General features: G+C 41.7%; 1 protein-coding gene across 18 annotated transcripts in view; it reads left to right on the top strand.

Annotated features, from left to right (window-relative positions):
- The window catches only part of CTBP1 (C-terminal binding protein 1), a 251247-nt gene that overhangs the window by 177455 nt on the left and 47610 nt on the right, over positions 1-26182 (top strand). The window contains exon 1 of one of the 18 annotated variants that reach the window (XM_075148525.1): positions 3230-3458. The exons of 11 other annotated variants lie outside the window; for them this stretch is intronic. Coding sequence is in view for 2 of the 7 variants with exons in the window: in XM_075148513.1 (XP_075004614.1) it covers positions 3419-3458 (40 nt within the window). In the remaining 5 variants the exon portion in view is untranslated. Of the gene's footprint in view, positions 1-3229; positions 3459-3585; positions 4083-26182 lie in introns of those variants that run through there. 6 more of the 18 variants (XM_075148518.1, XM_075148513.1, XM_075148517.1 and 3 more) reach the window with 6 other exon arrangements.

Below are 26182 nucleotides of genomic sequence, written 5' to 3'. Positions count from 1 at the left end.
GTAACCTCACCGAGGAGATGGTCTCATTGCCTGTATCTGTTTATGTTTCTCTATAAAAAAATGTAACTGAACTCTAATTTCATTTCTGAATTTTCATTTTTTGCTATTATTTTTTGCCGGAGATACTTCCATATCGGTATTGACAGATACTGCACTTGCGGTTTAAGCATGTTCTACCCGTAATGCTCGTTCCTGCTGATACTTTGCCACATGGCAACTTAAGTAGTGAAAAAAAAAATCTTTATTTTCTTCTTACAGCTTTGATATGTATATATTTTTATATTTGCTAACATCTACAAAGTGGCAATAAAGTGGTTAACCACTTTAAAGTGATTAAAACCAAATTTGTTTATTTATACAAACCCCACATGAGGCGCTTGGCTGGATGCTGCCCTAGTGATGCACAGTGAGAATCTAAAGAAACTATGTTGTTTGAGGGATGTCTGAGACATCTATACTGAGCCACAAAAGGCTTTCCCATGAATACAGGAGGAGAATGAAGAAAGTCAGAGGCTGCATAAACTTGTCCTGGGAGTTACCTCCCGATCCTGCCAGATAACCCTGTGAAATGGACACTACCTGGAAAATGATGGGGAAAATCAAGTTATTAGGCAGCTGGAGCCAAGCTGCTGAAGGCTGCCTATAAGCTAAAATCCTTTACTTGTGCCCTGAATGGATTCCTGAAATCCACACAACTTCGAGCCTGAAACCACCTTTATAACCTTTGGGTTCAAATATTCCCCTCTCGAACAAACCAACCAACCAACCCCCCCCACCCAAACCAAAAACCACAGGAAAAATCGACAGCCTGTGCATATAGAAGCACGGAAGAGATGATCTGCTCCTAGTGTCAGGCATGTCACTTGTCAAAGTGAATTCCTAATGTTTGCTGCCCAAGAGTCCCCGTAACTATTTGTATTAGCTACCTCTAATACACCTATCACCAGGGGTATGGCAAGTATTGCAGACCGATCCTGCAGAACGCAAAAAAAAAGCTCCAAAATCTTCGTGTCTGCCCCCTCCCTTTCCGTGCGCTAGTTTTTAAAAATCACCCCCGGTCCCGGGTTCAGCGGTGCAGTCAGCAGAATTAACTCTCAGATCATCCCGCAAAACGATTAAACCCCGTGAGAGGAGGTGCTGGAACTTGGCGCTGGGAGCTTGGCATGGAGTAAGACGGCGGCACGGAGCGATGTACGCCGAGCTCGCTGCCCCCCGGCGAGGGGACCCCAGGCTCCTCTGGGGCAGCCGGACGCTGCACCTCGGCCCGCCTTGGCAGCCCGTTTGCCCTCGCCTGGAAGTCGGTAAGAGCGTTGCCGTTTCCCGCTGTCTGCGGAGAATCGGGCCCTGACTGACCGCTGAGCTCGGAAACAGCGCCGGTACCTTCGTTTTATCGGAGGTTGGCCCGTCCCGTCCCCCGCCCCGCCGCTGTCTGAGGGGCCGCCGGGCCCCCTGGCACCCCTGAGGCGCTGCTGCGGCAGCGCGGGCTTTGGGGCCCTTTGCGGCGTCACCGCTGACAGAAACCGAGCGTTTTATTTCTGGAAAAAGCCAAAAATGGGGTTTTCGCTCGCCGGGCTCGTCTGTGGGGAGGGGACGGAACGAGCGAACACCCTGTCTGCTCCCGGACGCGGCTGAGGAGGAGGGGGACGGCTGTGCGAGAGGCCTAAAAGTTTCTCGGATGGCTGGAACCGGAGCTCCCGGGGCTGAGGAGACGAGAAACCCGGGGGAAAGGCGGCGGCGCGGAGCGGGGCCATGGCGGCGCCGCGGGCCTCCGCCGCCCTCGCCCCCTCCCTCACCCGGGCGGGGCGGGGCGGGGCCGCCGTCAGCTGACCCAGCCGGCCGCGAAGGGGGGGGGCGCGCCGACTTTGGTTTTCGTCCGCCGCCGCCGCTTCGGTGTGGAGGCGAATGGCGGGCTCTCGGGGGGACCCCGTGTGGTGGCACGGAGCGGGGAAAAAGGGGGTGGCCGGGGTTCGGTGATAACACCTGTTTTTGACCCAAATCTCAGTCTCGGTTCCACTTTGGGCAGCGCAGAGGCAAAATACTGAATTTCTACTTATTCCCCCTGGCAGTGAACGCAGGCGTTGTCCCCCCGAGGGGGCGAGCAGGGCTGCGTGAGGGCCGGGGGGCAGGGCGGGGACGCCGGCACCCGTGACCCTCGGGGCTTCTGGCTTCGGCACAGCGGCCGGCGTTGGGTGCGTTCGGGCCTGGCCTTTCTTTCCCCCAAAAAGGCGCCTGTTGGCTCCAGCGGCCTTTTCTGAGGATCAGCCCCGCGCTGGGGAGATGTTTCGTTACTTCCTTAGGTCCCCGTGCAGGATGGGCAGGATTACCTTAAATACAAGGTAAATTGTGATGAATTCGGTGCTGCCGGGCGGTGTGGTTCCAGCAGAATTGGCCCTTTTTGCAGTCCGTGGGGCTTTCCAAGGAGCGGATCAGGGCGTTCGCCCCCGGGACCCCCGTGTGGGAGCGGGGACGCGAGCTGCCGAGCGGGACGCCCGGGGTCGGCTGTGGTGGAGGTGCGGGGGCTTTCCACGAGAAATAACGGGCAGTGCGTTATTGATAACGTGGTGCTTTCGCACGCAGGGACCGAGGGTGAGGATGGAAGAGCGTCTGGCACTGACCGCCCAGCACTTTGGACTTAATGGGAGTGTGTGGGACATCCCCGATGGGGAAGAATGTCGGTATTTGGCCAATTTGCTGCTTTTCCTCTAAAGCCGTCCCTGGTCGCGGTGATGCCGCTTCCTTGGTGGGACCGTGGGGACGGCTGTGGGCGCCGAGCGCGGCACGGGGGCTCTGACCCTCACTGACACCAGGAGCAGAATCGGAGTGTTCTGGGTTGGGTTTTTTTTCATCCCTGTTAATTTATAAGGGGGGAAAGCCTTAGCCGAATCACAAAAAATAATGAAACCCCAGAAGTGCCGAGGTTTTGGGATGTCAGGGAGGGTGTGGAATGCAGGTAGTGTTAACTTTGTTGGAGTTGAACAAAACGAACCAAAAGTGGCTAAAGCGGGGCCTCAAAGCAGGTCGAGATTTCGGTGCAGGCGTGTCGCACCACAAACCAAACGCCGGCGAATGAAGCGTGAGGCTCTAGGCCCGCTTGCGCCCGCCCCTCTCTCTTTCCGTCTTCGGTGCCTACCTAGAACCAGGAGATCGAGCCGGGGCGCGGAAGCCCCGCCCGCGGCGGCGGCGGCAGAGGAGGCAGCGGCGGCAGCGGCCGCTCCCCCGGGCGGCGCGCGTGCGCGCGGCGGGGGCGCGCGGGCGGGCATGCGCGCGGGGGCGCGCCGAGGCGCCTCAGTTCAGGGGCGCCCACGGAGTAGCCGCCATATGCCGCGGCGGCTTGTATTTTCATTGCCAGCCTCGCCGTCGCGGAGCGGCGGTGCCCCCCCGGCCTCCTCCCCGCGGCGGGCGCGGACGTAGCGTTTCAATGGGAAGTTCTCACTTACTAAACAAGGGCTTGCCTCTAGGTAACGATCTCGCCTCGCGTCGCGTCGCGCCGGCCTGGTCGCGGCGGTGGGGACCGGCGGGGGTGGGGGGGGGACGATCGGCCCCCGCCGCTGCCGCCGCCACCACCACTACCACCACCGCCGGGCTTTGTGTGCCCGTCACCGCCGCTGCCGGCCCTTCCGCGCAGCCCCCCCCCCGGCGGGGAGCGGGGCTCCCCTGACGGCCGCATCGCCAGCCCAACTTTGCCTGGTGGCTGCTGGCGGTAGCTGGGATATTTGAATAAAAAAAATAAATAGGAATAAAAATTAAAGGCGGGGAGGCGGGGGAGGCGCAGTCAGGGGACTGGAAGTCGGCTGCGGGCATAATTCATCCTTAAATAAAATAGTCAAACGGCGGTAAAACTGCATCCAGAATGTTAATTCGGGGTGTTTTTTTCCCCGGTCCCGTTCGCTCTTGGGTTGAGCGGTGCCCTGGCTTTTAGCTGCAGAGAAATGCTGGTAAAGTGCCATGGAGGAAAAAAAGCTGTGTTGATATTTCAATAAACAGGAAGTTTAAAAGCGGCGTTTTATTGCTGTAAAAAGTGCTTAAGGCCTGGCTGTTAAAATGATTTTGCTACATCTGCGGACGGGTTATGTATCAGAGAGGTAAGGCTCTTCTCTGTAGATTTGAATTTCTCTTTTTCTTTCCTTCCCCTTCTCCTTCCCCCCCCACCCCCCTTTTTTTTTTTTAAACATGTGCTAGCAAATGCATTTATGGATTGCTGCTCGTTTTTAAGGTAACATGAATAATATGCATGGGGTGATGTTACAGATATGCCTCTAGAATTGCTTGGAATAAATTATCATGTTAATCTGAAGGTGATTTTTTTTTTTTTCCCCCTCCCCTAGACATAAGGAGACATAATGTCGATTCTGTTTATAAACATGATCATTTTGTAAGCAAATGATACCAAAAGAAGGCTACAAAGCAGAGAATAAGCCTGTTTACTGTGTAGATATGAGTCAGTCTGCTATGCTGCTTTGTTTTCCTCTAAAAAAATTAAAATCAAAAGTCAGGATTTCACTCATAGTACCAATCTGGACAGAATAATGGTAGAAAACACTGTTATCAGCGGTGGTTTTCAAAATTTCACCTGTTGTAGCTTAAATTAAACAATTTAACGTCACCTTATATTTTAATAACTGTTGTTCTTATCAGGAAGAATGTTTGCTTTTAGGCCATGATGGAGCAGCTAAAGATAATCATCCCTTTAGCTTCATTGAAAATAATGAGGCCTAATAAACTGAAGTGAATGTGTACTTTTTTCCCAGTGAATTAAAATTAACTATAATATTTGCGGTGTATATATATGTTTCAAGTGTATCGCCCTGATTCTTCCTCCTGGGTCTTAGAAGATGTAAATACTCTTATTTAGCATTTGAGCCCCTTGGCAAGTAGCCTGATGCCCTTATTAAAATATTTTAAATGTCATTGTTGTATCCCACTAGAAAGGGAACAAGAAAATACTAAGAAAAATAAAATTTATATTTTAAATTATTTCAGTTGTAGACTGAGATCCCATTGAGCAACACTTTAAAAATCTATATTCTTCATAAATAAAAAGGGTTAAAAAGCTCACTGTAAAGAAGACTATGCTAGTAGAAAGATAATTGTCCAGTGCATCTCTTTGTTCTGTGTTCTTATCTGTTTTATCTATTTTTAGCTGTGCATTGATGAAGCAGGCATGTAAAATTAGCAGCCCAAACTGCTAACTTCAGTGTATTTTATAACGTTGCTTTTTATTGACCCCCAGAGGCAGGAAGATTTCAATATTGGAATTCCTTAATGTTTGACAAAAAAATATCCTTTTTGGTTTATTATTATGTCAACCATCCCAAGAGTAAACTAGTGACAAAATATTTTGCAATTCACTAGTCTATTTAAAACCAAAGTGAAACGAACAGCCGCCTGCCCCCAACCTGCCGCAGTTTTGCAGTCTGAACAAGAAATAGGTGCTTATGGGGTGGCTGCAATTCATAAACAGATGGGAGAAAAAGAGAGAGTTAAACTGTTCCCTCATTTTTGTCATTGTTAATGTAAAATAATACTTGGGATGTGAATGGAGTTTCTCTGTGTTTGTTTAATAGCATCGAGGGCATAAATTGGTGCAGAGTCAGTGGTGTGTTCTCTGTCCTTCTGTAAACACCCCCACCTCCCAAATAATGTAGATCCAGTATTTCTCCATCAGGGGATGTGTTATTTCATTACTGAATCGGTAAATAAAATAGTAAGAATCCTGAGAATTGCTGCAGTCATGCTCAGTAGAAGAGTGTAGTCAATGAAACTACTATTTTGAAATGAAACTACTACCGTCACCTTTGTGAATTTTTCAGTTCAGTGTTGTCATATGTAGTTAAGGAGTAGCTGGAGCATGCAGCTTTTGAGCACACAGTATATACTACGTGTAAAAAGCTCATCATCGTAAATATTGTATATGCTATGATACTTTATCATCATGTGGAGTTCCTGATAGTGTGACAAAACAGATTACAAGGGCCCTTATGTTTGTCAGTTTGGTTAGCTCTTGACTTATCCTTCTGTATCATAAAGATAAATAGCATCTGCCCTTTGTTACAAATGCCCAATGCTTCAATTTACTAATCTCTCTGTTTCTAAGAGTTATTGTTTTATTTACAATGTAAATAGAGCAGTTGCAGTACTTAGCCAAAAGTGTGATCCCGAGAGATTAGGATTGGGTTGGCTATTGTGAAGTGTTATCATACAGATACAGTACCACACTTGCCAACATTTTGAAACGTAAAGTCAATCCCTCCTTATCAAATAAGAACATCTACCGCAGATCGGTGACTAGGCTGGGTAGTCCCTTTTGGGGAGAAAATTGATGTTATCCCAAAGTGCCTGGTCACAGGAATACTGTAAAAATGAAAAAAAGAATAAAAAGCTTATTTTACAAGTAAATAGTTTGAACAGCGGTACGTGTATGGAAGGGCACAGATTTAAATGTCTTTTAAGTAAAGATGCTGAGAAGCAGCGTGATCTTTAATTTGCTTATGTGAAATATAACACTTACTCAAAGCCAGGCAAATATTTTGGACTACAATTGCTTGTTGCCACTTTGCCTTTCCTTACCTACGATGCATTTGCAATAACTATGTTTCGTGAAACTTATCTGGAGAGGTTGACTACTTAGAGACCTGCCTTTAAGAGTAATATTTAGGTTTTCGCCTCCCAAGCCAGCTGGGAACATTGATGAGGTGATACTCTCCAGCATGTGTCAAGCTTTCAAATCCCATAGCAGTTGGCAGTATAGCAACATAGCAGCCTCATCTGAGGCTCCCTAACCTTCTGGCCCCATAATTATTTATTTAGTGGGAGAGTAGAGATGGAGTTACACTTTTAATACGTGTCCTAAAATTTAAGGTGAGGATAAAAGTTGTAGTACATAGCCCTTTAGCCTTAGTCCTTCTGCCGCACGTGCTTTCTCACTCCCAGACAGCGTAGCAACGGATTTACAGTTTGGGAAGACAGAAGTTCCCAGCTGTGTTTTTGGGTCTCTTTCTCTCCTACTGCCTTCAGAGCAAAGATGATGATTCATTTGAATCTATGTATTGACCAGGAAAAGATAGCAAACGTGCATTACAGCTAAATCTAAAATGAACATTTTCTGCTAAAATACAACCCTTTGCTCCCTCACCAGTATTCCTCTGGGAAGACTGGAGAAGTGCAGCAGCACTTCCAGTTGTGGTGGGCGTTGTAGGATCTCTGAGCTGTGCTTACGATAGGATCTTTTCCAAGGCACGGTAATCCTCAGCCCATCTCCCCGAATGATTAATGTGCTCAGAAGTGTTTTGGGAATCTGGCAGCATCCAAGTGCTGGCTGGCTGAAACTGATGTACGACCTTATGCGGCGGCGTTGCGGGGCGGGGGAAGCGGAGCGAGTGTCTCAAACTGTTTATGGTGTGGAAAAGGGTGCTGCGAGTCCCTGGATTAGATCGTTTTAGGTGCTTGTGGGTCCCTGTCCTTTGATGTTCGGCTTGGTTTGATGGTTGATACAAGTAAAAACTTCAAATTGTTTTTGAACCTGACCAGAGACCTGTCCGGTTCCTCGAGGAATATGAGGCAGTCCCTGGGCTCCTCTAATTTGTGCCGCCTCGTAGCTGCTATCTGCGGCCAGGTCGGGGACGGGAGTGTTTGGAGCGCGGCGTGCCTCGGCCACACCCTCGGGCTCTGCGGCCGCCAGCACCAGAGCCCAGGCGGGAGCTGGCAGCGCTGCTCGCTCAGCTGGCGGAGGGACGGATACCCGAACCCGGGTCTTCACCTGTACGGGTGCTGCAGCAGGCAGCATCTTTAAAAACAAAAGAAAAAAACAGTAATGAAAGAATAACGGGGGGGGGGGGGGAGCTCATGAGGTAAAATTAAATTCCAAATAAAAAGAAATCACTCAAAAGAAACCTCTCCTGAAAAATATCTGTATATTAGATGAACAGGTTAATTATTTTTTGATGTGCAAAACATAACATGTTTGTGTTTGCTATAGCAGAGCAAGAATTTAATTTTTGAGAAAGAGAAGTTAATTTATAATCATCTCTTTTATGAAATATTTTTGTCATTTCATCTCAAACGTATCATGTTTCCTGTATTATTCTATTTACTAATTACCCAGTTTGTGTCTAATCAACATAATTGAAAATTGACATTGTTTGATTTTTTTTCTTTGACGGAGACATTGCTAATGCTATAGCATGTTTCATATTGATATTTATTTTGGACGACCATTGTTCATCTCTGCATTTTCATCTTTTATTATACCTGCCTTTTTCAAGGGGCTTTTGGAGGAACTTCCTTGCAGTGTAGCGGCCAGAAGGGATTCCCTACAGAAAGCACAAAAAGCTGGCCTCGGGGCTGGGGACAATTGGTCAGAGTAATTGTAAAGTTGAGGGTTTTTTTTAATAGAAAGCTTTTTACTTCTGTTGCATATGAAGGCTTTGTAGCTTCAGTATTGCAACACAAGGTAATGTGATTATATAACTTTGCTTTACGTTAGGTATTTTAAGGCATATTTTAATAGTTCTGTTTATAGGTCAGTGGATGTCCCTTATCCGTGCCCAAATCACTTCCAGCGAGTTGTGTCACCACCGGCAAAGTTACATAAGTCTGCAATGAAAGTTGTTCACGCTTTCTGACTCTGTATGTGTGCCAGAACTCACCACGTTACCCCTCCTCTCCTTTTGGTCTTTTTAGGGGAGCTCTGATGCCAGCTCGCAAAAAAAGGAAGGAAGCAGAGAAACATTTCTTACTTGACTTGAGTCACAATTCCACATTCCTGTATGCGGTCCAAATTTCTTATTGTTGGATGTGCGCTAACAGTCTTCCTGAACAGCCCCAATATTTTTTGATAGATTCCATCTTCTGCTGTCCTACATGGACACGCCCTGTGATAAGAGCGCTGAGAGGTCCGTCCCAGCGGGGTATGCTGGAAGCTTTGCAATTAATTCTCACACTACCGTGCGGAACATGACAAGAGTGTAACTGTTTTGCTGCCTTTTAAAGCAAGCGTTACTTTTGCCACTGTCTGCGCTCGGTTGACACGTGACCTTCAGAAGCGAGAAATGTTGTAGTTGGGAAGCCACACTGGGCAGCCCAGTGTTATGCACGTTTACCTAAATATGTCTGGTCTTGTGCAAAAGGGATATAGGCCCTCATCCGCGTTGGACAGTCAGAGCAGAGTCTAAACACAGGTAAAGTAGATAGAGGTTTAGGAAAGCCGAGTTCTAGGGGCAACAAAAGAGAGTGGTTCTGCTTTCTATTTTGCTCATGTTGGAGCCTTGGAAAGCCAGGCTGCCTGCCATTGCTGCTGCCGTGTGGGGGATTGTCCCTCCCTCCCACCCTCCAAACATTATGAATAGGAATTAGCCCATGGCTGCCTTCTGATTACAGCAGGAATGGCAAATCCAACTCTACAGAGCTCTCCCTGCTGCATTGCCATCGAACTGTATTCCTTTCCTACGGCCAGAGCATACACCATGTGCCATAAAGCCCTGTACCTGGCCAGGCAGAGGAACGGCCAATGTGCCAGTGCACTGGCGGAACTCAGAAGAAAGCCAGGAAAGAAGCAGCACTGCAGGGTATTTTCATCATCTTCTACTACACATACATTTTTTCACTCTGCAGAATGTCATCGTAGCCCCTGGGTGAGTCAGAAGTTGGGAGAATGAGCCAGAAAGGAGCTATACTGAGATGTGTGCTCTCCAGTCAGATTGGGCCGATCCGCAGGAGGATTTGCAGGACGGGAGTGCTGCCCCAGGCAGCTGTTAGTCATACCTACAGTCAGCGAGAGGTGCTGCAAGGGGCTGACAGACAGTAACGTCTTTGCCATTGGTGCAGATCCCACTATCTTTAATTTATAATTGCAGAATTTCTTGGCTTTTGTAGGATTTTGACCTGAATATCGATTTTCAGAAATAGCCCTCTATTTTAAGCCGAACTGTCCAAAATTACCGTTGCTTCTTGCATATTTGCATCATGGCACTCTCAATCCCATAAAGAAAATGTATGGCTTTGCAGAAACGGTGGTGTGGAGCACTTCATCAGAATTCCCAGATGAGTCAAATTTCATTAGATGGTTGCAGCCAGTTTGTCTCTTGCTGAGTATGTAGCTTTAGCCTTTGCAGAGTCATGCAGGACAAAAGTGTTTAGCAGAGATAACCACAAGCCAGTCTCCAAACTCTTAAACTGATACTTAAATATTTTTTTCTCTTTAATGTGTTGTACCAGATATGTTAAACTGTTTATTTTCAACCAGATAATGAGCGTTTTCGCATTTGTGGTCTACCAACCATCTTAATGCGTGTCTTAGTGCTTCACTGAATAGCATTAATGTGTATCACAACCTTTCTCACGTTGTTGATTTTCCCGTTCATATAATCAGCGTTACTGAGAAGCAATCTTCAGTAATTCAGTGTTGTATGTCTATGTTCCCATGCTGACTGGAACTGTCTAGCTAAGTCTTTCCCTATCCTAATATACTGTTTCTTGACTAAGAAAGGTCATTAAGATACTGAACAAAGCCACTGCAGCATTTTAGGTTTTGTTTTGCGTCTTCACCAAATTCTCTCCTGCATGCTAAAAGTATACCTCTGCCAGTTGTGCTCCTTTCCTAGACTGCCTTGTGCCAGGATTACTGGCTTTTGTTTCTGCTACCAGCTTCTGGTGTGGAAAGTCTTGTTCATTTTGGTTTGTTTGCATTAGCTTTCAGGATCCTTTAAGATGAAAAAATGCAGTATCAATTTTCAGTACCTCTGTAAACCAGTTACTTGCACCTAAAGGACTTATTGCCTTCACCCTCCATCAAGATTTGTAGTTAATACTGCAGTTGCTTTATTCCTTGGTTCTGTCAAATTTTTGTTGATTTTTCAGCTCCTGTGAGACTGTCCAAGCCTGTTTGAATTTTGTTGAATTTGTAGATAGTTCTTAATGTGGAACCTTTTCTTGTTATCCTAAGACTAAAGCGGCTTCCTACATCTGCTCTGGTTGAGATTCGTGGTCAGCCGTTTAGCCACCAAAGCGCTGCTCCTCTGTGAACTTTGAACTCGGCACAACCAGACAGCAGATTTTTATTTTTTATTTTTACAAGCAAAAGCAACATCTAAGAAAATAACCTTTTATCTGTGTAGAGCTGGATGTATTTTAGCCACGCCAGTCTAGATAAAAAGAATGTCTTGCATTTTTTAAAAGCTTGTGGGAGGAGGCTCACAATAGAGGCTGCATTGTACTGTTAGTACTGAGCGTACAGGAAATCACAAATTAGCTATGACGAGAGTATTGCAGGGGAGTTTTAAGTTTACTTAATTCCCATAGTATTGTATGGTTTTGAAAAGGTTTCACAATACATTGCCTTTCGGGTTTGGTTGTGTATGTTGTTTGTATTTGACAGTCCTCTGTTCAAGGCTTTCTCTTACCATGTCTTTGTTCAAAAGGTTTCATGTTTTGAATCCTTGAATCCAGATGACTTTCCTTCTTACTGTAAATACAGAGGCATACAAATACGCTTGGTATTTATCTCATGACCACCCTGCAGACATCTAAAATTTAAGTCTAGCATTATGTATTCAGCAGTGAGAACCGTCTCCTCAGAGCAAGCAATAAAAAAGGATTTTAAGTAGGAATTTGGAGAACAGTAGGCTGCAGGCACAACTTTTCCTTTCCTAGCAGATTTTGATCTTGCAGGATGGTGAGTTTTTTGGCTTCCAGTTGATATCGATGGGAACTGGAAAGGGCTTACAGGTCTGTAGGATCCTGGCTGCATCCTACATACTAAGCCCAGGTTATTATGGGACAGCCCTTTTGCTGAAATTCTGTTCAAAGATTGGTTTGGCTCAGTACCTGCAGTTGAGGAACAAGTCCTGTCACTCAGTTGAAAGAAGTAGGATTATGAGGACTCTTCAAAATCATGAATCTTATTTTCTTAATCCTGTGAATAAAGAAAGTTTACAATACAGTATATTGTATGGAGTTGGTAATTTAGAACCTGAAGTACTGTGAATATTACAATTTTGCATTTGTTTTCATAACTTTGCTAGCATCTTCCCTCTGGACTTGTTTTTAAGCCTGTTAAATTTTGTTAGTGATTTTTTCCTGAGCTTTGTGGCTTTATTTTTCACAAAAAACACATTAAAAAAATCTGTTAACAAATACATAAACAGAAAATATTTTCTTACACTCACAAAGAGTCAAAGGGAAAAAAAAACCAAGAAACTGAAAAGAAAGTTTGTTTTTTTGACTGTCTTGGGGATACTATCTTATAGAAATGATGAATTTTTCTAAGTGTGGTTTATGCAAGTCTGGCAGCTTTTGAAATGCCCTAAAGATTTATTGGCAGGATGGGGTCTTTTTGTGCAGCAAGAGAAAGGACCTCAAAAATCATCTAATTCTCTCTCAGATTTGCAAAGAGAATTAGTGAAGATTAGTTTTCGTTTTAGAAGACTAATTCCATAAAGAACATTAAAAAGTGATTATTTTTATAAATAGTAAATAACCTCGCCTGTTATATCTAAGATTCCTTTGATCACAAAAATGCATAGTGAAAGAAGCGGTCCATGAATAAGCCATATGATACCTGGGAAACGGCTGACATTTAATTAAGTACAATTTTAAATCAAGTTAGTTAAGCTAGTGCAAGCCTGTTTGAACTCTTGTTTAAGTGTAAACTAGGCTTATTTCACATTTGCATTAAAATATTTAGGAATTGGCAAAACCAGATCAGAATGTGGTACTTTGCAATGACAAATATTGAGTATTTGTGTTCTGGTTTACAAGCATACTCTAGCATAAATACAACGTCTTTGTGTGGGATTTGTACCCCTCTACAAAAGGAACTTCACTGAAGCACCTATGTTCGGACATTAATGCCCTACATGAGAACTAAATCACCTTCTTGAAGACCTTCTCTTTTTTTGTTTGGTTATACAAGAAGTTGCGCGTTACTTAAAACTTACTGAAGTAAGTCAGCAGGGTAGCTGACTTTCAGGGAAAATTTGGTCTAATTATTGACAGGAGAATTGGAAAAGAGGAGGGAGCAGAGACAGCAGTGCTAGCAAATGTGCTAAGTGGCAGTGGAATGGCCCAGATGGTCTTGGTGGTCTTCTGCCACTTGCGAGTAGCCTCAGGAGTGACCTGGGATAATCATAGAATCATAATTCACTTCTCTGTGCCCAGTCCCACTATGCGTTCAGTGCAGGTAGTGATGGTGAGGTTACCTGGGAAAGCTCTCTGGGATCTGTTGGAAATGGCACCAAATTAGAGTGGGATTCCGTTGTTAACGGTGATTTGAGTAGGTGCTTGGTAGGTCTTGTTTGTGTCTTGTTTTATCACAGGGGAATGGTTTGGGAGGCAGTGTGATTTCAATTGTGAACTGATTTAAGGTGAATGCACTTAATAAAAAGACAACCTGTGGCTTGACTGAACACAACGCTGTACAAAACATTCTGCTGTGACTGAAGGGCTTTTTTCAAATTAAAAATGTACTTTCCACCATTAAAGCTCTTCCTCTTTAAACAGCAAAAAAACCTTCCTGTATATTTGAATCGGGAAGTTGTATTTCACCAATTAGCCTGACAGGACATGCATGCAAACAAACCAGCAAAACGCTGGTGAGGGATGAGGCTGCGGCTGCATGTGCTGTGCACTGAAATACGGGGATGTTATGCTAGCACTGAGTACTCTTGCTCCTGCTGAGGTACGAAGGCTTGGAGCAGAGACATGATTGCAAGCTATTTTTACTTAACAGTTGAACTTTGGAAGAGAAGAAGCAAGGGATAATTTCTTTCAGTTTGAGTTTGCACATTGTACGACTATTAAAAACTTCAAGATGACTGTTAAGTAAAGACAGCTACTTGAAGTGCCAGATGGAAAAGAGCAAGAAAAATGCCTTCTGTTTCAAACAGAAAGGGGATTATTGCTCGTTTTGTTTTGGGGTCTTCTCCAGGCCACACAGTTGCTGTGCCTGGCTCTCTTCAGTGTTGCAGTTTCCATCGTGGGACTCATTCAGTTATTACATGCGTAGCGAGATGTATTTCCCTCTTGTTAATTGTATGACAGAATGCAGGCTTCAAACGACATCTTTGTTGCATGGTACCAGGTCTGCATCACAGCATCGGGCTGCGTTGCTGGAATCGGGACGGTGCTTTAGTTCCTACTCGCCTTGTCCAGTAAGTGCTCTTACGGACATTGCAAACATTTCTGCTATTCTAGAAATGCGCTAGCTTTCTCAAAAGCTGTCGTGGTTTGTGAAATATGATACTGGCTGTTTGGTTTGGACGCGAGACCCCTTGATTCATTCTTTCGCAGAGTAGTCGATCATCTTATTATGTCCATTTTATATGGATTTAGTTCAAGGCCTATGTTAGTTTAAACATAACTTGGAATAACTGGAAAATGTGAAAAATGTCGATTATTCTTCAGTTGGCTAAAATTTTAAAAGGGTGTTTTTTCCTGCCGGCATCTGGAAGTCAGCCAGGTGAAAGTTAACATTCCCACAATACCTTTTCTGTGGAATAATGGGCAAGTTCAGGGCAGCATTCTTTCTTTCATTTATATAAACAGACTGTGCTGGCCAAGGCTATGGGAGAAGTGTTGCTGAACATGAAATTGTTGCTGTTTGCCCTCGCAGTTTTTGCTCTGTTGACAATGATGATTTTTTTTTTTAAATCTCATTATTGTTCTCCTGTTTATATTTAAATAACATGGAGTCTTCTGCTCTGTTACCATTTAGGATCTTGCCCAAGGCAGTGCTGTATGAAAAATCGATGTGCTCTATGGATAATTTCATACACGGTAATGAAACGATGTAGCTAGTACCAAACTAACTTTCAGAAGCTTTCAAAAAGTAGAAAGGTGTTTGTACAACAGAGTAGAGTCTCTTTAACAACAGATGAAAAGAGGTGAAGGTCTGAGAAGCTGAACTGACTTTTCATCTTGCTCTGCTTTGCCACCCCTGGTCTTTCCAAAACATAGCAGGAATAAATTGTCAGGGAAGCGTGGAGCCAGGTGTGCAGGTGCTGTCTGCTCTATGGCTGGCTGACAGCTTTCATTTGCCGCTGCTGTTTTGAGTAGCGGTAATTTTTATAATATTAAAGATTGATAGGAATTTATCAAAATACATTTTTCCCTGTCAGAATTCGTATCTTTGTACTTTCGGAGTTGCTGAACAGTTCACGTACTGCGAAGGTTGTTGCGAAGTGCGTAACTTTGCATATAGAGTTTTATCAGTTAGGCATGTTCAGTGTGTCTTAAGCGTATGTGTAGATTTTTTTTTTAACTTGAGGATCCCAAACAGGAATTTAGTGTGTACTGCCTTAAAGTAATACTTTATACATGAAGAACTCTGCAGAAATCGTGGCCTTTCCACCCAGATGAGTTATAATTTTTCAGCCTCTACAAAAACTATGGTAATGCTGGGTCAGTTAGCTGTGGCCAACCTTAGATAAAGGTTGGGGAAAGGTAGTCAGAAGCATAGAGAATTGCAGAGATGCTAAATGTTTAATCTGCAGTTTTCGTCGGCTGTAATATAAACACTGTTCTTATTAAAAAATCATCTTAGTGACTTAACAGTTTTTCACCTTAGGTCTTTTCTACTAGAATTTTTTTTTTTTTGCCTTTAAATGGCAAAGTTTTTCCTAGAAAATGCATATGTTTTATTATCAATGCTTAAGAGGGCAGCAAGCAACTGTCACATCTAAAAATTCAATTCTTGGTGAATTCTGAATTGGCAGAGGAAGAAAGTCTGGTGAAACCCTTAATCTTTCATGCTATCTGGTAGGTTGGGACACGGCCATATAATTATTCCCTTTCATCCACTGATATCACTGAGGTCCCTACACCGACTGAAGCTAGTAAATGAACCTAAAAATAATTTTATGTAAACTTTGCATTTTTCCATGCAGTGTCTAGGCCCATTGTCACGTAATCTGATTGTTCACATAAATATGAAGTCAGTAGGACGGGTACAAGCACTCATAATTTTTTTTTCCTATTCGTGCAAAATGCAGCAAAACAGTAAAATTCAAATGCACTAAAATGCATTAATGATGGGATTTCCAACTTCCAGTTTTGTGACTATAATTTTTCATCCGTTTTAAGCCCCTAATGCCTTTTAATATGTTTTCAGAAACTAAATAGGAAGAAAAGCACTGTTGCTTATTTGATAAAATAAAGACATGTTAAGTAACAGAAATTTATTGTCCTGTCTTCAGTTTGTATTCATTAAGAACACAGGTTTTATGGACCTTTTAGTTGGAGGTTATTTGTTTCTCTAGGTTTTAAAGAACAAATATTTGAACTGCTGATTTTATTGCATGCAAATGTCAGTATCTTGGAATCGGCTATATTTAGATCTGTAGCATTCTCTTCTATATTTCTGAGCTTCCTTACCTAAAATAAGTCTGTTTTTTCCACATACAAATGCATACATGTGTGGACCATATATGCCATGATTTTATGTATGGACTTATTTTTTTGCTGTAGTACAGAAAGTGGTAGCATCTTTTTATCAGTTGTGAAGTTGATGCCGCTCATACACATACAAAATTTTAATGACATCAGATATGTATGTGCACATCGTTACGTGAGCCGCTTGTGTGCAGATACATATCTGCTCATTCCTAATGCACTTGATTTTGCAACTAACACTCAAATAGCGGACTGCCTTACTCTGCAAGCAGCTCTGCTGGCTGATTGCAGAACCCCAGCACAACTCAGTGTGAGTGAGGAACAAAGCAAGACCTTGGATAAAGACAAAAAATAAAATCCTAATGAAAGATGTGCACTGAATAGTAACTTGCGCTTTCATGTCTACCAACTGTGAAACCTCCGTAAGAATTGCTACTATTGTACGAGTGTTCCCTCCTTCTTAATAGAGGTGTTCTCTATCCTGTTTTTCTTGTTGACTAGAGAATGACAGCCTTTAGAAGTATTGTAATGATGAAGTGCCATTAGCTGTACACCATTCACGTCTTAAATTGCATCCTTTGTTGTGTTCTTTGCTATTCTTGTAAAATAGTTGGGTATGGTCAGGATCTTGATTTCCAGCACTTCTGCTTTCTTTTTATTTTCTTGTTTTGTAGGTTATTCATTTTTTGTTGAATTATATGTATTTCTGTGATCAGTTGGCATGGAAACATGGCCGCTTTATAGGCCAGTTGCTTTTAGCATTAATTTGCAGGTACTTGTTTTTGAATGTGAAAATGGAAACCATTTATGTTCTTCATCATTCCCCATCATTAATACTTGCATGCTTTCCAATGCAACGTAAATTATCTTTCCTTCTGTCTTAGGGGGGGAAATGTACTCTTCGGTAAAGAGGGAAAAAAAATACTCTGCTGCATCATGTACATTGTATTAAGAAGACAGTACTTTGTATAAAAATTATTTTTATACATATAACTCGACAGAATCAGTGAAACAAAACCTAACACCAAATCTGAGTTTAAGCCCAGAAAGCATGTAACACTTTTCAATAACACAAAGTCACACCACTCAATTTCTTTTTTTTTTTTAATATATTTAATGATGTTACCCTTCCTTTTTTTATTTCAAGAGAGCCCTGTTTTCTTGTAGGGGTTTGCTGAATTTCACTTGAAAGATGTTAGAGGTTTGCTTTGATCAGTACTGATGAAAGTGGGGGAATACGTTCATTGATATTTTGTGACTTTAGTTAGTGGAGTTTGCAGCTTCTGAAATACCTCAATACTGGCAGAAGTGAACTTGTAGACTTTTTTATAATTATTGCAGCAGTGTTCATGGCGACATGGTGGTATGCTGCAGCGACTGCTGCTTGGAGAAAAACAAGCAGCACTATCACACGTCTTCATCGTGAAGAATAGTTAGACTATTAATGTTTGTTCACATTTATAGAAATTTGAAACTGTATCTGAATACATACTATTTTAAATATAGATAACTAAATATCTAATTTAAGACCTGCTATAAGCAGGTGCAGGCTGTCTGCTTTCAGTGTAGTTGCTTTCAAGCTCTTTAGGACGAGATTTAATCTCATTCTAATTTCTAATAGCTACAGATTGTTGTCTGAAGAGCTTCATACAGATTGGATATGCAGAATAAAAATAAGATTTGAATTAATTTACTTTGGCTCATACTTCTTCATCCCGTTCCAGACTTCAAACGCTTTGTTTCACTAACCATTTCATAGGGAGCATGCAAACCAAACAAATACAATTGATTCTGCTCATAACTCCCTTTTACATATTTAACAAACAAGCAGTTCATCTGGCCTATTGGGTGTATTGCTGCACTGCTTTTTATTCATTCCCTAAGTTAAAGTACATGCAGTTCAACTTAAAAAACGTAAGTCTATGCAGGATTTGACAAATTTCGGTAAAAGAACTACAGATCTGCAGATTAGGAATACATTGTTCATGCCACTAACCCTATTTTATGAATTTCATGGTATTACACAGCATGGCTCATTCCCTCTGGATGATTTAAAAAAAAAAAAAGGAGAAAACAAAACAAACAAAACCCTATAGGTGTAAACCCCGCATTTTCACATTTAGTATTTTCTTTAAATAACTTCAGTGGAAAAAGAAATAGTTTGCTTCATACCGAACCCTTCTACCGAAACTGTTCGGAGCTTTCATGTAGTTACTTGCAAGTGGTTTTCTTGGAGGTTAAGAAAGAGAGTTTAGTACAGAAGATGAGGGGTTTTTGTCTTGCTTTCAGCAGTTTACAGATCAGATTTTTACTAACCATGATGCAGCTGTGAAAAGAAGTTAGGCCGTGCCGCTTCCTGTGTGACAGTATCTCATCGTATGCACAGAATAGAACCATTTCTCCCCTCTTCCCCCCCGCCCCCTTCCCCTCCATTCTGTCATAAACAAATGGGTCTGTTAACAGAGAAGAGTGAAAAAAAAAAAAAGGGTGCCACCCTTCTGTCATCTCAGTGTACTTGCCAGAGTAACTGGAGGCAAGAAGCACTTCTGTGGCTGTTGTAAACTACTTTTTTTTTTTCCTCCTCATCCTTCCCTGAAGTGCCTAATGGCACTCGTGGTCCAGGCTGGGGAAAAAATCACACCACTATAATTGACTTTGATCCCCATACTGAATTCTAACTTTTCTGGCTTAGATTGATCTCTTCTTTCGTGTTCTCTCTGGAACTAAATTTTCAGTAATCAGCATAGCCTCTTTTTACATACTTCTAATTCTTTAACCAGATTGTTGTCCGTGGCTGCTGTCCGGCAGCACTCACAACTCGTTAGTTCTGGCCAGTGGCAAACGTAAGTTCACACAGCACTTGCCGGTTGCGTTGTATTGTTTTGTGATAAGGTGGCCCCCAAAATTCAGGGCAAAGCGAGTAAGTTAAGTGTACTTGCTGTTGCGTGATCCCTGCTCTCCTACAGAGTTGGAAGAGAGCGTCTTTCTCGAATTCATTTATCCACAGGTTGGGTACAGAACTGGGTGAAATCAAAGGCTTCCCTTCCCCCATATTCTGCTGTGGGTGCTTGCCAGACCTCCCAGAGAATTAAGCTGCTAATCGTGTTGTCCTTTAAATATTTTTTGACATAAAAGTTTAATTCTCTTTATATGAAGTAGTTAAGGTGCTTTAAGGAGTAGATAGTCCTGCTTAATTTGAGTATTTTATCTACGTGTTCTGGAAAGTACCTATAGAACAAGCATGAAAAGAAACGTATCAAAACATAGACAGGTCTCGAAGTGTCACTAGAAGAAGTTTATATCCTTAAAGGAAAAAAATGACTAAAACTTATTAGTTGTGTAGTTTTCAGTAACTCCGTTCATTTTGCAACTCATTTGGCCGCTGTGAGATTGTGGTAGGCATTGTATGAAGTTAGAAAACAACCAAGTCAGTCGTCTGCAAGGTAATAATGCAATAAAAAGTGTCTTAATGATATTTTGTTAAGAAGTTGTTATGTTGCAACTTGCTGCAAGGTAATTTGATGGGCACTAGCATTCAAAACTTGGAAAGCAGATCTCTGATGAAAATACTGTTGGGAAGCCTGGATGCTATCAGTATTCTTAACTTTCAGTAGCAGTTCAGAAAAGCCTCCGAGGGTCACATTTCACAATGTATGGTGGTGTAAACTTTATAAGAAATAATGCTAATTAATTATTTTTCCAAAAATGTGAGAACACACAGGTGGAGTTGCCTCTTAAAGCATTTAGCTCTTTGACCAGCTCCAGCTTATTCACTATTTCTATGTACCTGATTTTATCTGGTTTACAGTGCAGACTTAATAAATGACCCTCATCGTGGATGTAGAATTTTCACTACAGAAAGTTATTTTTAGATTTCATCTGCTATTCTCGGCACTCATTTCTTCTCTTCCTTTTGTAACTGAGATGACAGTCCTAACCCAAGAGGGGCAGAAAGAATGAAAATGTGGATCTGAAGAAAATATTGTAAGAGCTACAGTTTCCTCTGAATTAACAGTTGTGCTATTCAAAGTACCTAATAAGCAAAAAGAGAGTGGTAGTAATCAAAGTTAGGGAGCAGAAGTAATAACTTCTGTTTTTTTGCTTTTGCAGTGCTACACCTGCACTAATTTCGTTTGCTTTACGTCCAGACAATAGGGAAAATAATGTAGTATGAAGACCCGTTGCTCTGTTGTTGTTTCTCGATTTCGAGAGCAAGGATTAGCTTCATGTTCTCCCATGACATTCTGGAAAATAGTCATAATGCTTTCTTGGTTTCTGGGAGTTATCCGATAGCTGTTGTCTTGCACTGGGCAAGCACTAAGCTGTCATTCCCTCCCATTTTCTCAGAAATTACGGCCAGCAGGAAGCAGTTAGACTTGCTTTCCAGTATCTTTCTCTATGCCGTGTCCATTTTCTGAAAACAGAATGAGTTTCAAGATATGCTTTGAGTTTACTCGCATGAAGTCGGTGATCCTTTGATTATCTTTGGATGATAAAATTCCAAGTCACTTGAGTGTTTCCTGTGACTGCTTTTAGAAATACAGTGCTCCTGCAAGCCTTTCAGCACGCTGCTGTTTATCCTGCTACTGACATCCCTCCTGTTTCTAGTTTCAGAAAATGTAGAAAAACCATAGAGTAAGGTTTCTTACGCTGGAAATCCTTTACTGCATCTAATGCGTTGGTCTGGTTTCCATTCGAATTGCTTCTCAATCTGTTGTCAATCTATATTTTGTTTTGAAAGGAAGTTGCTGGGGTCCGTTTTTTGTAACTGTCCATTTTTCACAAACTGTAACACTGCAGAAGTCTGAGGCTGTCGCTGTGAGAGGGGGAGATGACATTTGGGTGACGCGCATATGTGCTGTGGGCAGATTTTGTAAATGTCTCTGCCTGCAGATTGAGGGACACAGGAGCTGTAACAAGTTTATTTTTTTTAAGATAAAGACTACATGGAAAAGGCTAGAATAAAACTACAAACTGACATCTTAACTTCATTTGCTGAGAAATGTAGTAGTGAATTCATTTTCCAAAATACAGTGTTCGATCAAACCGAGAATATACGGTTGGAGAGATAACCTGTTAAGAAATCTTGCCTGTGTGAAGAATGAATTAGCCCTTTGCCTTAAGATTTTGTAACTCTTAATAATGGAGTCAATAATTCCTTTTATAATACTTTCTTGCAACTGATGTTTTTAGCACCGATAAATGTTTTATGCAATTTACAGAGATAGAACATGATTTGTGCCCTGAAAAATCTATAATTTGAAGCCTTTATCTGCAGACAAAGCATTTTTGTGCATGTGAATAGACCCTTTTCAAGATGAAAATGGTTAAACTACAGAGACTAAAAGAAACATTATAAAGCCTAGTGAAAAAATGCAAATATGGGTCATTTTTAAACACTTCTGACTTTTCACCACTTCAGTGGAAACAACTTAAAGTGTTCAAAAACCTTCTCTAAACCCCTTTAGTATGTGGTATGTGTGGGAAGAAATATTTTGCTTCTCTCATCAAGTCATGGGAATAACTCCTGATTTTAACTGTGTTTTTCAGTACAGCTTTAACTGTGATACTGGGACCAGAGCCTTTGTAATTGAAACTCAAAACTCTACTTGAAGAAAAGCTCAGTAGAACAGCTCTCTTACATCATACGCTTTTATTATATTATGATTAAATGTAACATGATAATATAAACCCAGCTTTTGCCTTAAACTGCCTGTTTTATTTGGCACTTTGACTGTTGTTACTGGCCCGTTCTCAGTGAGCTTGTCATTTTTATACATCCTGTTTGCTTACCTTCAAAATGAACATCTTTTCAGAAAATCCTATTTATTCAAGCTTGGTTTGGCTGCAGAGGACCCTGGATGGGAGGTGCAGGACTTTGATTTCAGTATGCTCCAGAATTTCTCATTTTTACAACAGAACTGTTCTCTACTTCGTAATCGTCATCAACCATTTTCTTAATATTGACAGAGAACAGCAGAGGTCAGTGGCTGTGGGAGGAACCAAAAAGGGAGAGAGAAAAAAAGAGCTTTAAGGAGCCTTTTGCACGGGTTCAGCGTTTGTCAGAGTTGCTTTTGTTTTCAGAAGAACATAATGGAGTGTAACTCAAGAGGGAGTTTATTATCCTCGTTTACCAGAAACCTTAATACTGTGTTGAATTGTCCCTTTTTAATGATGCTGGTCTTAAAAGTCTGGGCTATATATAAATTTATTTGTTTTTTAAAAAGTGTTTTAGCTGTATTTCTTAGAGAAAGTTTCTAGCTCTCCTCTCTTCTTCCCATCCCTAAACAAGAGAGTCGTATTTCTTTTTTCACTGTAGGGGTTGTTGACACGTATAGCACCGTGATGTTCAGCTGAGAGGATGGTGAATCACATTAGATGCTTTCCCCAAATAAAAAAAAAAAAAGATAAGAAGTTACAAAGAAAATGGAGAGGTCAGTATTCCATATGCAAAATAGTTCCGTAGTGTTATTTTTAGCGTCATTCGAGTGTGTTCTGCTGACCTCAAAAAAATGAAACCTTGTGAAACTAATTTGATTATCCAAGGCTCCACACTTGCTTATCTTCAGACTTTTTGATAAGGAAAATAAGGAGTGCCCCAGGTAATAGTTTAACGTTCTTGGTCAAAGTACAGGTGTGCTGTTAAAGAAATTGCTTTCAGTGTTTGGGATCAGAATAAAGGAAGCCTTTGATGTTGGCTCTGCTCGGGTTATTGGGTTTCTTTCTCTGAGACAGCATCCTGTACAACATCTAACATATGAGAAAAGAAGCACAGAGAGTAGCCGTTAGGACAGGCTACATTCAGAAATTATATTCTACCATAAATCCTTGGCAGTGTCTTCAAAACAAAATGTGAAATTAATACGCCGAAAGCGGTTGTATTGACAATGCTAAAAAGTGTGGTTTTTTTCCCAAAGCATACTTACAGCTCAGGCAGTGGTTTAAAACAAAACAAAAAACCCTCAAACCTGCTGGAATAAAATAACTTGCTGTAGGAGAAAAATTTTTGGAGGAGAGAAAAAAAATTACTGTTTTCTTCTTTTTTCCTTCGTAGTTCAAATACATAATATTTTACAGGCAAATCAAGAGTTCTTCCTTGAATGTATTACATTTTAAATTAATATTATGTGGCAGTTCAGCTTTTATCAAAATCACAGCCAAGATGCCAGTTCTGATAATGTGAATTAAAAAAGAAAAAGCAATGCTTGCGTGCTTTTTTATGTTGAATATGTGGGTAAAAGAGCGAGGATAAGGGCACTGATGTATTTCACTTCATATGGCAGCGCAGCCCTGTTTCGGCAACCCGTTCTAGACTTGTGTTCTGTATCCTAAGTATTGTCCTCAAAATCTCCAGGACTGCTTCTTCCGAGGAAAGTGTTTTAGTAAGTCTTGGCATGATCTATATTGTTACTGGAATGGCTCGGGGAATTAATCATTCTGCTCCTATTACAATTGTTGAAGCAGATTGTTTTTCCAGTTCCTGTCAGCAGGAATTTTCTGGGTTTTTTTTTTTTTTTTAAAGTCACACCCACCAACCTGTAAAGTTTATGGGTTGAAATACAAGCTCCGTTGTATTTTAAAGTAGAGTTTGGGTGTGTGTTAAGGTGGGTTCCACCCCAGTTGCCATTATCAGCCTTCTCCATGGTCACTGTCCTGGGAGAAGACGACATGTCTTCCAGAGAGGTGGATGTATACCTTGATACAGACCCAGCATATACAGTGCGTTGTGGGAACGTCTTTGAGGCAGGCTCGATTCATGCATTCAGCTCTGTATTTTAGAGATGCTGCCCAATCAGTAACTGGGAAATCAATGTCCATAGTTAGTTAGGGGCAAACGTGGCTGCTGGAGTGTCATAATTCTCAAGTTCTTTGATTCTTAATTTGTAGGTACTCTCCTGAGCTTCCCTGCAGTGATTCCTGTTAGTTACCAAGTAGTTTGTGGCTTTCGCCACAACGTGCATGGGCAGGGGCATTTCACAGTCACCATAAAACTTGTGGGATAAGTAACAAAAGTTGGCAGCCTTAGCCAGAATTTCTCTGAAGCTGGGATTAATGGGAGTGTACTCAGCTAGGGCAGCTCCACCATCGCCTATTTATTATTATTTATTATTATTTATTATTATTTATTATTATTTACTCCCCCCCTTATTTAATAAAGCTAAAAATACTTGAAACAGAGTGACGTATTTACTGTGGACAGGCACTGAAAAGCTGCATATCCAGGGAAGGATCAGTCTTTTAAAATGTTTTGCTTTTCTCTGGGGTTTGCTTTAATGTATGTTACTTGAAAACAGCGCTTCTGCCGTGTTGGGTTTTGTGTATGTTTTATTGCTGATACTTAGCTTTCTCGCTTTAGTACTTGATATAGTTGTTACTGAATGTTGTCATTAGGTTTGCTTTTTAAACCATGATAGACAATTAAAACATTTTACAGTAATGCATTGTGCTATTACTGCTTGTTTGTTTGACATTAAATAGGTGTGATTCATATTGTTTTCAGTGTTATTTTGAAAAGTATTAGTTAAGATTAGGCATATCATTATAGCATGCTCCAAATATGTAATTTGAGTAATTTTTTGACAGATGTGCAATACTTCTAGTTTTCACATGGATGTTTGAAGGACATGTGTAGTAATAGAAAATGTTGCCGGATGATTTTGTTTCCCCCTAACAGAACTTTATTTCTGATCATAGGCTTTCAAGATGTGCCTTGTGGGACCTTTGTTTTTTGTACCCTGACAGGCATTTAGGATTTTGTGTGCATACTGACAGATGTTAGACAAATGACAGCAGAATTACTAGATGTTTAAAAAAGACCGGTTAGGGATCACTATTTAAAAACACAACAGAAAGCCATTTCCTCGCATTTATCAGACTAACATCGGAGAATGGCAAATTTACTTGCTATGTGGATATGGAGAAGTAATGCAGAATCGTGACTCTCAGGTTCCAGTAATGGCAGGGAAATGTGGGATTTTCTAAATAGAAATCATTGGCTTATCTTGTTTCGATTGTACCAAAAGGGAAAATCAAGTAAGACAGTTGTCTCAAAGTACTCTGTGTTGAGGTCTTTGTGTTGTGTGCTGTAGCAATTGCTTGGATACCCACACTCATTTCTCACAGGTGGTAAAACGTGTGATATGTGGATAAATCTAAGTACCGTGGAAGTCTATGGACCAGGGCGGTAATTACATACTAGTGGTGTTGGTTATATATTTTGTGTAAGGGAATGAGGTGTGAATGTCCTGGAGAGCGGCTGGGTGTATTTCAGTCTTCGCAATTAGCAAGAGGATATAAGTGGGTGTGATTGCTCTGCACATCACTGGGTCAACACAGCGCCCGGAAACCACTTTTATTTTTCTTGGTCTCTTGCAAATTAAAAAGAAAAGAAGGAAGACGACTTGTTTTTACTGAGTTTGGGTAAATAAAAGGCATAGAATGCGATAGTATTCATCAGCAATGCTTTTCCAGTAAAGTTTCAGTGTGCTTGGTATTAACCTCTGAGCCCTGTAGACTTCAAGAGAGACCGCACATATGCTTTAAGTGAAGCTTATGCTTAGTTTTCTCTTGTATGTATATCATGAAGTCCAGATCTTCCTCTTTTGAAAATCAATTTGGGATTGTTCCTACTAATGTCAATAAGACTTGCAGTCGGTTCCTAAAATCTTAGGAAGCATCGTTAGAAACATTAAATGAGAAAAGAAAAGAATGAAATTAAATTTAATCTGCTAAGTAATTCAGGTTTCTGAGGGTAGCTGTCACCTTTTTGTACACCCTTGTTGGTGTTCTTTATTTAAAA

This window comes from Calonectris borealis, chromosome 4 (assembly GCF_964195595.1).
Source record: "Calonectris borealis chromosome 4, bCalBor7.hap1.2, whole genome shotgun sequence".
Taxonomy (NCBI): Eukaryota; Metazoa; Chordata; class Aves; order Procellariiformes; family Procellariidae; genus Calonectris; species Calonectris borealis.
The sequence above is the reverse complement of the archived record's forward strand: the minus strand, read 5'-3'. Positions and strand labels throughout refer to the sequence as shown.